General features: G+C 45.1%; 1 protein-coding gene across 14 annotated transcripts in view; it reads left to right on the top strand.

Moving 5' to 3' along the window:
- RIMS2 (regulating synaptic membrane exocytosis 2) overlaps positions 1-14,770 on the top strand; it is an 801,312-nt gene that overhangs the window by 526,001 nt on the left and 260,541 nt on the right. For all 14 annotated transcript variants that reach the window (XM_088442657.1, XM_088442652.1, XM_088442648.1 and 11 more), the window contains 2 exons: positions 10,385-10,515; positions 12,671-12,842. In XM_088442657.1, the coding sequence (XP_088298783.1) occupies positions 10,385-10,515; positions 12,671-12,842 (303 nt within the window). The remainder of the gene's footprint in view (positions 1-10,384; positions 10,516-12,670; positions 12,843-14,770) is intronic.

Raw genomic sequence — 14,770 nt, 5'->3', positions numbered from 1 at the left:
AGTAGAGGGTCTGATTCCCAGGCGGACACTATTGCAGTTGTGCCTGCGTCTATTTGCTAATGCCGCAGCCGATGGGTTTCCTACTGAGACGCCCACCAGTTGCGGCACTAATCCGCTGCTTTGCGTATTAAGATGCACCATCGGAGATTACACCTACCCTAGGGTCCCGTTTCTCTGTCTGATCATATCCACTGGGGTCAGTGCAACTGCGGCTTTGGACGGGATCGGTACGGAATACCGCCGGTGGTTCTAATCCCGACATCGGAAGACCGGCAATGAAGACCCCGGCACGTAAGTATTTAAACTATTTACTACCCCCCATAACCCTCCCTTAGGGGTGCCTAACCCTAATCTCACCCCCAAGTGTCTAACCCTAACCCCCCTGTAAGTGCCTAAACTTAACCCCCCCTTCCTTGCAGCCTAATCCTGTCTCCCGGGGGGGTGCCTAACCCTAACCTCCCCCTAGGGGTGCCTAACCCCCCCTTCCCCTAGCCTAACCCTCCCGGGGGGGTGCCTAACCCTCCCGGGGGGGTGCCTAACCCTAAGTTTTCCCCCGGGAGCCCGTAACCTAACCCCCTCCCCGTGGCTGTCCACGCCTGTGAGGACATGAGATCTGTGTTACTAATGTACTGACAGCATCTCAGTCCTTGCAGAGATCAATTTACTTTTTAGTCCTTTTGTGTTCCCCTTCCCGTCTCCTAGTGTATGTGTGATCATTCTCAGGACACACATTTTCATTAGCATGTGTAATATGTACTGTAATAATGTAAGTAATTGTAATGTTTAATACTGGATAAGCCTTGATGTTAGCCTGGTCCATATGTCCGTCTTATTCATAACCACTAGAGCAAGGTGACACCTCCCAGAACAAAAGACCCTCTAAGTCAGCGATTTTCAACCGCTGTGCCGCGGCACACTAGTTCCCAAGTGTGCCGCCGGGAGATGCCCCCCACAGCTGTATCTATGTATTTCCCTAACTTTGTGCCGGGGCAGCACTGAGCTCTTCCACGTGGCTCAGCCGCTGCCCGGGCCATACCAATGGAGACGCGGCGGCGTGACATCATAGGTCACGCATGCCGCGTCGCTGTCCCGCCTGCACAGTACTTCACACTGCTGATGAGCAGTGAATGTGACTGCTGCAAGCCTGCACCAACCGGTGCTGAGGGACTGAAGGATCTGCCCAGTAACGCTACCGAGGGACAGGGAGCTCCAGGTATGGGGTCTATATGTATTATGTTGCTATCTGTGGGGGCCAGTGTAAATATGTTTTTTTTATGTGGGGGCAATTTGTATTATGTTGCTGTCTGTGGGGGCCAGTGTAAATGTGTTTTTTTTATTTGGGGGCAATGTGTATTATTTTGCTGTCTGTGGGGGCTAGTGTAAATGTGTTTTTTTATGTGGGGGCAATTTATATTATTTTGCTTTCTGGATAGTGTGATGTTTTTTATTTTTTTTTCATTTGTGGGCCAGTTTGTTTTATTTTGCCTTCTGGAGGTACCAGTGTAATTGTATTTTTATGTGGGGACCATGTGTATTATTTTCCCTTCTGTGGGGACCAGTATGATTGTTTTTTTTTAAATGGGGGCCAATGTGTTTTATTTTTGTTTTATGTGGAATCCAATGTGCTTTGTTGGTTTCCGTGGAGGCCAATAAATGTGCTTTAATTTCCCCCCGTGGGGACCAATGTGCGTGTTTTTCTTCATGGGGGACAGATGGTGTGCCTTGGTACTTTAAAAAATTTGTTCGGTGTGCCGCGAGTTCAAAAAGGTTGAAAATCTCTGCTCTAAGTTAATTCCCACCTCCCCAGGGGACGCTCAGAATTTACTCCTCCTTCCATTTGCCTGTTTTGTGCTTCGCGTGAACCTGGTAGACTGAACGGAACCATCCCAGCAGGTGTTCCTCAGTCAAGTAATACCCAGAGGAGGTAGGAGAAAGTGACAGCATAAGGGACTCGCACCAATCAGGAAACGGTGCAATCCCCCCTGGGTGGTCACAATATCGTGGGAAATTGGAAGATTTCAAAACATGTCACCGAAGGCAACTCCACATGTTGGTCGCTGACTTTTGCTAAGAGGTCTCGCTCTGCCAAGGTGCTAGTGGAACGCATCACCAGTTCTGTGGATTTATACTTTGGAAATTCTGCAAGGACCTATACGCTATTCATTGCTGTGTGTTCTGTGATTAGCTTCTACTGTATGGGGTCCTGGAAACGCTTGAGTGGACCCAGGGACTATCACTGCTGTGTGATCTCTGATAGTTTCTACGTGTGGGGTCCTGGAAGCGATTGAGTGGACAGACGCTATTCACTGCTGTGTGATCAGTGATAGTTTCTACTGTGGGAACTGAGGGTCTCTAGCTATTTTGTGGAATTGTTCTGGGACGTTACACTCTACTGGGACTGCCTCTGTCTGGACTGCTACCTGTTTATTGCCTGTTCACTGGATTTACCACTTGTCCTGACATATTATCTATTTCTGTGTGCTGTGGAAAAATAAACCATCACTTTGGTTTCATCTGCTCGGTGTCTGGGTGATTGAGAGAACCCCGTATCCTCACATTTGGCGGCAGCGACAGTGGGATCATTCAGACATCAATCAAGGAGCAGTGAAAGTGTGAAGTCACTCACAATAGAGAAGAGAGGATCAGGCCATATATAAGGTATTTGCAGTAAAGTGGTCCCAGCAACTGAGTGGTCGTCAGTCCTGTAAAAGGTAAAATGGTGCTAAGGAAAGAAAGTCAGTGCCTCAAGTCTCCCAGGGCAGTGAAGCTCATGGATGGAGGTACGTCGGCATGTCGGCAGGCTAGGAAGCCGGATATATTATTTATTATAAGGATGCAGTACATATGGGCGTACTGGAATGATGCTCGGAAGATGATTAGCGGGTGGAGAGTATCCAGTTTAACAGACAAATTGTGTTATCTGGGAGATGCTTTCATGCATTGCAGAAGTGAAGCAGTCACATGGAAGATGCTGGATGAACCAGAGTTTGAAGAATTCACAGAGGAAGTGAAGGCTACAATGGCCCAAATGATACAAGGAAGCCACTGTACAAAGACAGAAGGGCAGGTCCAGGATAAGTTGTCCTCCTGGACAGACCCAGAGGAAAGATCCGAAATAGGACTACTGCAACCCGGCCAGACAACCGAGGGGGTTGCCCCAAAATTATCTGTTACCAGTGGAGCGGGGTCATTGTCAGGAGGGCCCCTAAGCCCTCTGGAAGAAATGAACATGGAGGAGTTGATAGCAGAATGCCAGCTGCAGGGCATCCCTGGCCAATTCGGCACGCGCAGGGAAATCCTTCAGTGTATACTCCAGGACAAGGGGGACCCCACCAAAGTGTTCACTGATTATCGGACATTTATCCTCCATCTCGGCCCACGGATGAGTGTGGGGGAACAGCTGGAGTGTCTGGAGTCGTGCTTTGTTGTGGCAGAGGAAGAGGCCTCAGATCGTGGTCTCCTGGATACCCCAGGCTGGCGGGAAAAGCGTTGCAGGGTGGATGCGGAAAGGCACCGCCTGCAACAGCTTCTCCCACTCGCAAAGGACACAGCTGCCCAGTGTACTATACTGGGAGAGTCTAGCGTCCAAGTGAAGGAAGCAGTGCCAATAATACAGGCACCCCAGGAGGAGTCGCATTACACCTTCCCTTTTGCTGAGGTGGAAGATAGAGACCTATTAACCAGCTGCCAGGGGATCTATGAGGACGGTGTCCGAGAGGAGATCACCAAGGTTGAGGGAGTACCGTCTCATTTCCCGACCACAAGCATACCAGTCGCAGATGGCATCGTGGTCCAGGCTGTTCAGCATACTCAGCTGGGAGAGGCCCATCATGATGAACTGGCAATGGCAGACTCTTTTATTTCATCGGGGGAGGCTGAGGAGAAAATGCCCTGTGTATATCCTGCTATCCTAACACCCCCTGAAGGATATGAAGGATTGTACCCGATCCCTTATTTGGAAACTGAGGAATTGCAGGCAAACTGTTGGTACATACTCTGTGATTTAAACGGAACATGGGTAGCAAAGACTGTTAACCTAACATCAGATCATAAATCAGAAGAAGATTTGTTATCACCCTGTAATAACTCGGACAGTGGTGTGGACTGTAACTATGTGCCAGGGGATATGCCTGCCGTTGGTAAGATTCCAGCAAGCACAGACCAGGTGGATGTCAGGAGACAGCGCTTGCAACCCCTTCTCCCACACCAGGGAGAAGACACTGCACAACCCGGCCCCCTGCATCTCACAGAACACGAGACATTCACGGAGATAAGTTTGGAGTGTTCAGCGGTTAAAAGCCTGAGTGGTACCCAACCAGTTATCCAGCCGACCGGGCTAGTAGAGGGAGTTACCAAGGAGGAGGACAGTCCAGAAGAAGTTCCAGCTGAGATGCTGGCTTTTGAGGGAGGAGGGCCGGGACAGGACCAGCCTGTCCTGGTGGCTCCCCTGCAGCCACTAACTGCATTGTTCCATATAGAAGGTTCATCCTGGGGCCCGAGCCATGAGGAGCTCACATGTTGCACTGAAAGTTGTCAGCCCCCCAGTTGGTGTTTGGGGGAGGAAGGAATGGACACTGCCACAGAAGTGCCATGTAAAGAGACCCAATGTTTGCCTGCCCCTGGGCAACCGTTACTTGTACAAGGTGGTAAGGGGGAAGGTACCCACTGCCCCTGTGTCCCAGAAGTGAGGGTATTAGGACGCCTGATTGGTATGCTTTGGGGAAAGGGGTGGGTTAATGTGAAGGGGGAACACCTAACGTCTGACTTGGGGAAATTGCTAAATCCTCTGGTGGTAAAAGGGGACATGTTATATTGTAATTTTGTACATGCAGATGGTCTAACTAGACTTCTTCTTACAGCCTGGGTTTTATGTTACATTACTCTGTGGGACACTGGTGGCACACTCACCCACAATATGCTTTACCCTGCACCCCACTACGCCCAGTCAGTTGTGGTTCTGGATCCCCCCGGGGGAACAAGGCCTAAAAAGTGGGAGAGGAATGTGAGGACATGAGATGTGTGTTACAAATGTACTGGCAGCATCTCAGTCCTTGCAGAGATCAATTTACTTTTTAGTCCTTTTGTGCTCCCCTTACCGTCTCCTAGTGTATGTGTGATCATTCTCAGGACACACATTTTCATTAGCATGTGTAATATGTACTGTAATAATGTAAATAATTGTAATGTTTAATACTGGATAAGCCTTGATGTTAGCCTGGTCCATATGTCTGTCTTATTCGTAACCACTAGAGCAAGGTGACACCTCCCAGAACAAAAGACCCTCTAAGTTAATTCCCACCTCCCCAGGGGACGCTCAGAATTTACTCCTCCTTCCATTTGCCTGTTTTGTGCTTCACGTGAACCTGGTAGACTGAACGGAACCATCCCAGCAGGTGTTCGTCAGGGAAGTAATACCCAGAGGAGGTAGGAGAAAGTGACAGCATAAGGGACTCACACCAATCAGGATACGGTGCAACCCCCCCTGGGTGGTCACAATATCGTGGGAAATTGGAAGATTTCAAAACATGTCACCGACGGCAACTCCACATGTTGGTCGCTGACTTTGGCTAAGAGGTCTCGCTCTGCCAAGGTGCTAGTGGAACGTTCTGTGGATTTATACTTTGGAAATTCTGCAAGGACCTATATGCTATTCATTGCTGTGTGTTCTGTAATTAGCTTCTACTGTATGGGGTCCTGGAAACGCTTGAGTGGACCCAGGGACTATCACTGCTGTGTGATCTCTGATATTTTCTACGTGTAGGGTCCTGGAAGCGATTGAGTGGACAGATGCTATTCACTGCTGTGTGATCAGTGATAGTTTCTACTGTGGGGACTGAGGGTCTCTAGCTATTTTGTGGAATTGTTCTGGGACGTTACACTCTACTGGGACTGCCTCTGTCTGGACTGCTACCTGTTTATTACCTGTTCACTGTATTTACCGCTTGTCCATACATATTATCTACTTCTGTGTGCTGTGTAAAAATAAACCATCACTTTGGTTTCATCTGCTCGGTGTCTGGGTGATTGAGAGAACCCCGTATCCTCACAACGCCCGCCGCCCAGCTTACCTTTCATCGGTATGCCGGGCATCGGACTCCCGGCGTAGGTAAAATGACAGGCGTCTGGATTTTTTAACACCTGTCATTAGACCCCTGCTGAGATTAGACAGGCGGGATGCCGACGGTCGGCATTTGGACCATTGGCATCCCGACTGCCACCCCTTTGGAAACAGTCGCTGACTACGACACGCCCACATCTGGCTAGCCGCCCCTATGTTACCTCCCAGAAACGCCCACCGAAATTGCATGGATCCACACGCAATTTTCGATCTGCCTCTTTCCATTGTAACCATTGTCCGAGTCGCAGTGCTACTCTGACACATGTGCAGACTGGAAGCATCGGCCACTTGCGTCCGACATCGCCACTGAACGAGGCCCAGAGTATACAGTAGTAGCAGAATCACTGAGATACAGTTATGAAATCATCACCACACGTTGTTACAATAATTTTAGATTGCTTACCGGTACAGCAGATGCAGCATTGGATCAACATCACGAGCATTGGTCGCAGCGCCGGACATCTGAGAACCCCAAGGTTACTCGGAATGTTTGACTAAACTATGCTGCCGTGGCCACTGGCTTCAGTACGCCCCCAAAACTGAGACGACACGCCTGCATTTTGAGGAACGCTCCCCGTCTTCTCCTCCAAACGCCTGCAGCGTGTGAATAATGATGCGGCATCCAGGGCACTGCGACCAGGTCGCAGTAACATCACAGTATATGCGTTCGGCAGCCCTGGCGCTTGCACAGTCCCAAAACCATCGGTCAATTGCGACCGAACCTGGACTGTGTGCTAACACGAACCGCCAGACATGTCACATAATCAGGGGATATTACATTCCCCAGTCACTGTGTGTTTGCCTGGTTTGTTTAGCTTCTGAAGCCATTTATTGTAGTAATGGGGCATATTTATAAAATTTTTGTTTAATCTGCAATTTGGAATATTTTTTCGGGGCAGCATATCAATGGTGAGACGCTGGCAAATACTAATACGTCAAGTGATCATTTACATAATCACTTTCCTACTGGGTTCAGAGTGACCCAGCTGGGCTACTGCACATGTCCTTGGGTTCCTTCTCTGTCAAAAAAATTTGAATTGTATCCGATAGACTACAATGAGCTAATGCTATCTAAACATGGCATTAGCTATAAGGACCAAGTGTTTCAGAGTTTGGTAAATGGGTCATTTTTGTAGCCTCCATCAGTACAATCAGCACCTACTGTATGCGGACAGCTTTTGTGAGCGATATCGGCTGTGTACACCTTTGTTAAATAGCACTAGTGCAGTTTTAAGCCTAATAACTAGGTCTGCTACGGGTTAACAGCCCATTTGGTGTAGAGCCCTTGTTCTTGTCTGTCCAGATAAGATCCTCATAGGTGTATCCTAAACATCCCCAGTCAGAATGTCGTCATGAGCTTCAGGTAAACATCCGGTATGTCGATATGCAAAATTATCAGCATGGTTAAAGTGTTGACATGTTCAAAATGTCGACAATTAACATGTCGACACAAGAATGTTGACTTACTGGGTTTTTTTTGTGCTTATTTTAGCCTAACCCTAAAACTGTTTGTTGACTTTCTGGTATCGATATGTTAAATGTTGACATTATGAACATGGCATTGTAACCCTTTTTGAATGTCAACATATTGATTGTCGACCTAAAGTCCATGTCAGCATTCTGATTGTCGACTTTTTGAGCAGATGTCCTCCCCACCTCTGTCTGCACCACACTCCTGCCATACTGAAAGCAGACGTACTCTTTACTTTCTCATCGGACATTTGCTTAGATTGGAAGAATGGAACATGTGAGCACCACTCATTGATTCACTGCCTCTGAATGTATTACAACATATTGTAATTCCTTCTCACAACACAAGTGAAAGTAACATGTATAACCAGTTCCAGGCTACGTGCCATAAATCTATACCTGTACAGGGACTGTGAGCACAGCAATGTAGCCGTATGTCCTGTGCAGCCTTAGCTCAGTAATCCCTCATTACATAATTGTCAGTGATGTCCTGGCAAGGGCTGCTGGGGACAGATACACCACCCAGATCATCAGATCAGCCCTTTCACTATACAGTCAATGTTATATCATGACTGAGCATCATCCAAACTCACTCAGGATCTTCTGTAGTCATGACTTTTTATTTCAAGGTTGTTCTACCTACTTGAAAGTAATAAAGTGATGAATATTGATTTTTATTTTCCTTATAGAACCCAAACAAAACACTGGGCCTGATTCAGACCCGCTCGCAAGCGCATAGCGCTGCGGTTCTATGGTCCCCCACTGCGCATGAGCATGCCGGAGCCAGCTCCGGTGGGCGCATGCGCGAGACCCGGCCAGCGACGGGCACTCCGTCGCTATGGGTCTCGCACCAAAACGAGGCGGCTGTCGATTGTAATTGACAGCTCACCCCGTTTTGGAGGCGGGCAGGGGGGGTGGCAGGCCGAACGGAGGCGTTCCCGAAGGAACGCCTGCCGTTTGGGGGCGGCCTCAGTAGTGAGCTTCCGGCTCTGTTAGAGCCGGAAGCTCACTGGGGCTTGCGATGGACGAGACCCTACCATCAGGGTCTCGTCGCAAGCCCGATGGTCACGACCATCACGACCATCACCTGGCCGCTCGCAAAAGCTGTGGGTGGTCACCCATAGCTTAGCAAGTGGCCAGGAGGCCGGTTAAAAAAAAAACATAATGCCGCCCTGATTCAGAGCGAGCGCTCTGAAAGAGCATCCGGCTCTGAATCAGGCCCACAGTGCCATTTATTCCAACACTCCAAAATTCCAAAATAATTTATCATGAAAGAAGCTATTTAAATGTCACCAATCAAATTGGACTCCATCCTATTAGGTGCGAAGGGCGAGTGGCCGTTGCCATGGTGTGGAAACGCTAGTAATGGGCACTGCAACTCGCCCTGGACTCTCACATTTTTGTACATGGGACTGCAAACAAAAATCAATGCGCTCTAAAAAGCAGTTCTGTTTAAGCACATAAAGTACTGGGATAATATTGCCTCGCAGAACAATACATTTGTAGTTTGTCATTAACCATCCATTGACCTTGAATTGGGTTTTGCAATAATATTTCTAATAAGTATTATAATATTATAATGAGTGCATTACCGATGCAGGGTACAGTCCCACGACTATTAGGAAATTGTTTTAAAATCATAAGACGCAACTTTTTTTTATTTGTTTTATTATTTTATTTATAGTATAGCCTTCCTACCTCTATGTCTGTCTGTCATTACCCAGTTTGTTCTATCACTGTAAAGCACAATGGAATGTGCTGCGTTATATAAGATATTTAATAATAATAATAATTTCAAAGAGAAAAACAACACATAATAAGGGAGCAGAACAACACAGTGGCAGAGGAGTAGATAATTAACAGTAACTGCAAAACAATCTTACATAATTGTTATAACAGAATATATAAAAACTGACAAAACCTCAAGAACAAACAGACAAAATTGTATAGGTCAAACACAATCAGAAAGCACACCAAAAGGGGAGGGGGGGGGAGGAATTGACCGAAAGTACAACACTAGAAACAAAGAGAAATTGAGGAAGAGAGAGAAACAAAGTAAGAGAATCAGAACAAAAGGTCCGAAAGGCTACATGAGGAACAATGGGTGGAGAAGGGTCGAGTTGAGGTGTACTAAGGTCCCCAAAGATGAAGGAATCAGGGAGACTTGGAGTTGAGGTAAGCTGTAATCTCCATCGCAGCCAAATTTTATTGATAACTGTGGGGTGGAGGGGGGGGGTGAGCAATTTAAAGTAGGAGGCAACAAGACATCTGGCTATGTTGAGGATTTGTGTCGCCAGTTTGTCCTCATACTTGTCTAAGGAGTCAAAGGATAAACCCAGGAGAAAGGGCCACGGTTTAGCCATAATGGGGAGATTTGCAACAGTGCACAAATGGTACTATTTTTGGGCAGGTCCGCCAAATGTGAAGGTACCTTGATTCCCGCAACCTCTCCATCAAAGAGCAGTGTCAGAGCTAGTCTAGTGGGAACCATGTACCAACGATAATAAATTTAAGACATAACTATATTTTCCTTGAAATCCCACAAATAAATCCCGTAAACATACAGCACCGTGAAGTACATGCTAACAAAATACTTTTTTTTTTTTTTACTTAATATAATAAGGAACAATCCGTAGTTTTAAACCTAAGAGTTAATTCATGCATAAGAAAAGTCAAAGAGTCTATGTCGGTAGTACAGGACATCTTTATTTTAATTTCTACGGGATTCATTGAAGAGAAATTATGTAACCGTTGTCATTTGCCCTTTACAAAACATTTGTTCATTCTGTTCTACAGATAAAACTCTGGTATGACAAAGTTGGCCATCAATTGATTGTCACTATATTAGGAGCTAAGGACCTGCCATCAAGAGAAGATGGGAGACCAAGAAATCCTTATGTTAAAATTTATTTTCTTCCTGATCGAAGGTATGTAATGAGTTGTGTGTCAAGTTGTAACGTGTGTCATGTAATTGGCTTAATAAGTGTATTGTTTGGGATGCGCATTTGTTCTGAATCCAGCAAGGTACAGTAACTTGGCGTTAACGATCGTTTCCAAACAATCTTTTTAAGAACCTCACCTGGTTGAACACTTATTATTACTATCTTACATACAACATGATGATATTGAAACTAAATAGCTTCTGAGGATAAGCAAGTAAGGGTTTGCATGATCTTACACCTCTTATCCTTATTTACCTGATATATATTATTATTCTGTTGACTTGTTGACCATTTAATCTATGTAAGTGAGTGTTTATCAGTGTTTTTTTAAACCTTGGGGAGAGATAAAGTGGAGAAGTTTACCCATAGCAACCAGTCAGCTTTTAACTGTCTTTATATTTGTATTTGAAAGAACATTCAGAAGCTGATTGGTTGCTATGGGCAACTTCTCCATAGTATCTCTCACCAAGGCTTGATAGATCCCGCCCATTGGGAGTTACAAAATGTATGGGTGCTGTAACCCAAAGCATTTAATCAGAAGTTAGGTCTGATCCACATATTGCAAATTAGACAGGCTACAGTCCGACTGGGTAACAGCCTGCCCCCCCTTGTATAGGGCTCCCTATACAATCAGGAGTCTGTCTTCTGTAGTTAAGGCTCTGCTTTCTGTTGTGCAGGACGCAGAGGCGACACTGCTGGACGCTGGGCACTTGAGGAATTGCCTCCTCCCACTCTGTGACATCAGCTGCCTGCCCAGGGCGCAGTAATGACTTGTGCCGGGCCTGAATGTGTGATTGGCTCCACCTTTGCATTAATAAGTAGCCTCGCTGAGGATGCTTCAGCACTTAAAGCTTAATGTTTATTAGTTCTGTCACTTTGAGATAACATTTCATTAACATGCGATTAATGAAAACGATTCTCTGAAGTACCAGCTAACTTTTAATTAGTTTCATATCTCTTATTGAAGGTCATTAAGGTATTTTTAATTGCAGATAACCAATATAAATTTACACTTCTTTCATTAGAGGATTCTTAGGAAGGACCTGCAAAATGTAGAGATTCCTATCTTCTAATAAATGAAATGTGTCGATACTTTTAATGAAATGTGTAAGAAATGAATAGGTTTATTGGTGCAAACATGGTGTTTGTTAGGACATGGTAGAAAAGATGGAGATAGGGGAGGTTTTCAAACACAATTGCTGCTAAAGTTCTACTCCATGCAGTAAAGGTTTGATTCCCTCGTATTCCTCACCTCACATATCTACTCAGGACCCATGAGTAATGTAAACTAAAGTATGATACAACGTAATGCGGCCTCAAAGTTAGCTGTAAAGGAATTAATGGAAATTAATTTTTTTTGTTTCTTTCATAGTTTCAAACTGCTTTGCAAACCTTTTCTGCTGTCATGTGATTGAGGAACAACATTTTACACTTTTCAGCTCCAGGGCCTGATTAAACATGGATCGCTACTGAGATAGTGTACGCAGACGGCCGAGTTAGCATTGCGATGGCTCTGCGTTTACAAACGCAGGTACAAAGCCTTTCGCTGATAGAGAGATGGGAAGTCAGCGTTTGTGGGTGGTGACGGGGGAGTGGTCGGAGAAATGCAGGCGTGCCTGTCCGTTTGAACGCCGTTACAGGGGCGTGTATAAATTAGCCACTGCGACGGCATATGCAGCTTGTGTACTCACTGCGTGTGATGAGATTAGCCATTTCTGAGTATGGTCAGACCTGTTGTAAATGTGCGTGAGGGGCCGATGTTACTCGATGTTACTGATGTGAACGCAGGACTACAAGGTATTACGGATGTGCGAAAGCGGTAGTGGGCGTCTCTATGCTGGCTTTGGGCATCTCTATAATAGCTTTGCGATTGCAGTCATTACCATATTTTCGTGTGTAATCGCAGCTGCGATCCGTAATGTATCAGGCCCTCAACGCAACAGTAAGGGGCTTATTTTACCAAGATTCTGAGCAACATCTGGATTGACCATATAACCCTTGTTATATGGTCAATCCAGATGTTATTTGGTATTAAGTTTATAATGGTCTTTTTATTATCAGTGGGTACGAAATGTCCATAAACACTTGGCTGATGGCGATATACCATATCTGGCCTTTTATTATTGTCTTTTTATTATAGTGATAAGAACAAAAGAAGAACAAAGACGGTGAAGAAGACGTTAGAACCCAAATGGAACCAAACTTTCATTTACTCTCCGGTTCCGCGAAGAGAGTTTAGAGAACGAATGTTGGAGATTACACTTTGGGATCAAGCCAGAGTTCGAGAGGAAGAAAGTGAATTCTTAGGAGAGGTACTTGGCCAGGGCGTCTGTGTGCTTGTGGTGGGGAACAGCATTGGGGGAAAACTAGAAACATAATTGAAGGTGAAAGTAAACATGAACATATTTCAGGCTATGCCTACGCCGCAATCTTTCATGTGATGTCTTAGCTCACTGTTAATAATGGGTTTAATGCACTGACCTAAATGTGGAATTCCTGTAATTAGAACTTGCAGAACCTCTGAGCCAATGTTGCTGTGATTACTGTTCTATTCTTTTTTTTTCTCCTGGGCTCTTAGTACAACTTAATAATGTTTTTCTTTCCCTAGCCAGACCACCCTTAAATTAAATAAGTCTTTCAGGACATCACCTGGAACATTTCCCAAAGAAAACTGAGCTCAACTTGGTAGTAAACACACTTGGAAAGAGTTATTTGTAGCACTAAATAAAGGGCTGCTGGAGTTTGATTTCCTAATTGCAATATTCCACTAGAGCCCCCTCCTTACTTTCTTATAACCCCCATGTATACCGCAGCATTACAGACTGCTACATTAGGTGTAGTTCTTACCTAGGGACTGATTCCGAGATTTACGTAAATGCAATCGCAGCTGTGATGTCTTAAAGACGACAATAGCGACAATATCATAATGCCTTTAAAAGCTTACCCGAGCGTAGCGACGCCCACCGCTGCCTTCTCATATCCGTCCGTTGACGCGCAACACCATAAACATGGGTCAAATGGACGCAGATCGGACAGCCAGGCAGCTTGTAAGTCGAGTCCGACCTGCCTCAAACACTGCGGCTCTCCTGACACACTGAGAGCTCTCGTGCTGTGAAGGAAACTCAATGGCGTTTAAACGGTCAGACAGGCCTGAGTTTTTCTAACCACTCCCTGTTACCTCCCCCCAGACGCTGACTACCTGTCCCTCTCGTTGCGAGTGAATCCTCGTTGCGAGTGTAATCTTGATACAATCGCTGCGCATGCACAGTGCGGCAATGGCCAACAATCGCTCGATCTCCGTAAATATTGCGTAAATATCTGAATCGGAGAAAAACATCAACAGATAATATATAGGAAGGAGATATAAAGTCTGTGTATGCGGGAGGGGTGTGGGGTGGGTTAATTCTATATAAATTATGTATGTTATCTGTAGACTAGCTGGTAAAGCAACTGCTATTTCGGAACGAGCCTGTCATCAGATAGATAGGATGATATGAAGGTATATGTCATTTAAGACATATGTTTACACTAATCAATACCTCTCAATGCTTTTTGAATCTGTTCTTATTTTAAACACAGATCAATATAATTCAGTGATAATTATTTGGCCTATTTTTCAAATAGAGAAATAAGCCCTATCTCCCTAAAACAAATGTGGGTTCACCAGAGAGATGGCTTCTCCAAATAGATGAAAGGGTAGCTCCCGCCAGATTCGCCAAATACTGCCGATGACAGCTGCACCATACCAAGTATCGGGAAACCTTATTTAGCATAGATTGCAGTGGTACTGAAGCAATCTGTAGTCTGTTATCACATTATGAAAAAAAGCTTTATTATTTCAATGGGTAATAGTATTAAAATATAAGGTTGATTTTTTAGAGATGTGCAGTGCGGTTCGGTTCTCTCCAGAAATCCGAATCCACCCGAATTTTGTGAATCCGGTTCTTATCTCCTGAGTAGATAAATCCGAATCGTGGTTCTGATCTTTTCACGTTTTTGGATTTCGGATTTTAAACCCAAAGTTCAGGTTTTTGATTGCATAAATTATATGATTTTAACAGTTTTTAAAAACTTTATCAATTTGAAAAAAAGAAATAATAAAAAAAAACCCAGATCCAAAACCAAAACACTTGAGGGTAGTTTTGCAAAACCAACACCAAAACACGGACATTAATCCAGATCCAAAATCAAAACACGGGGGTTAGCGCACATCTCTAGTTTTTTTTTTCCAGATTTTATA

The sequence above is a fragment of the Taudactylus pleione genome, unplaced genomic scaffold (genome assembly GCF_031769625.1).
Source record: "Taudactylus pleione unplaced genomic scaffold, aTauple2 ptg000314l, whole genome shotgun sequence".
Classification (NCBI taxonomy): Eukaryota; Metazoa; Chordata; class Amphibia; order Anura; family Myobatrachidae; genus Taudactylus; species Taudactylus pleione.
Note: the sequence above shows the minus strand (reverse complement) of the source record. Positions and strands in the feature narration are given on the sequence as shown.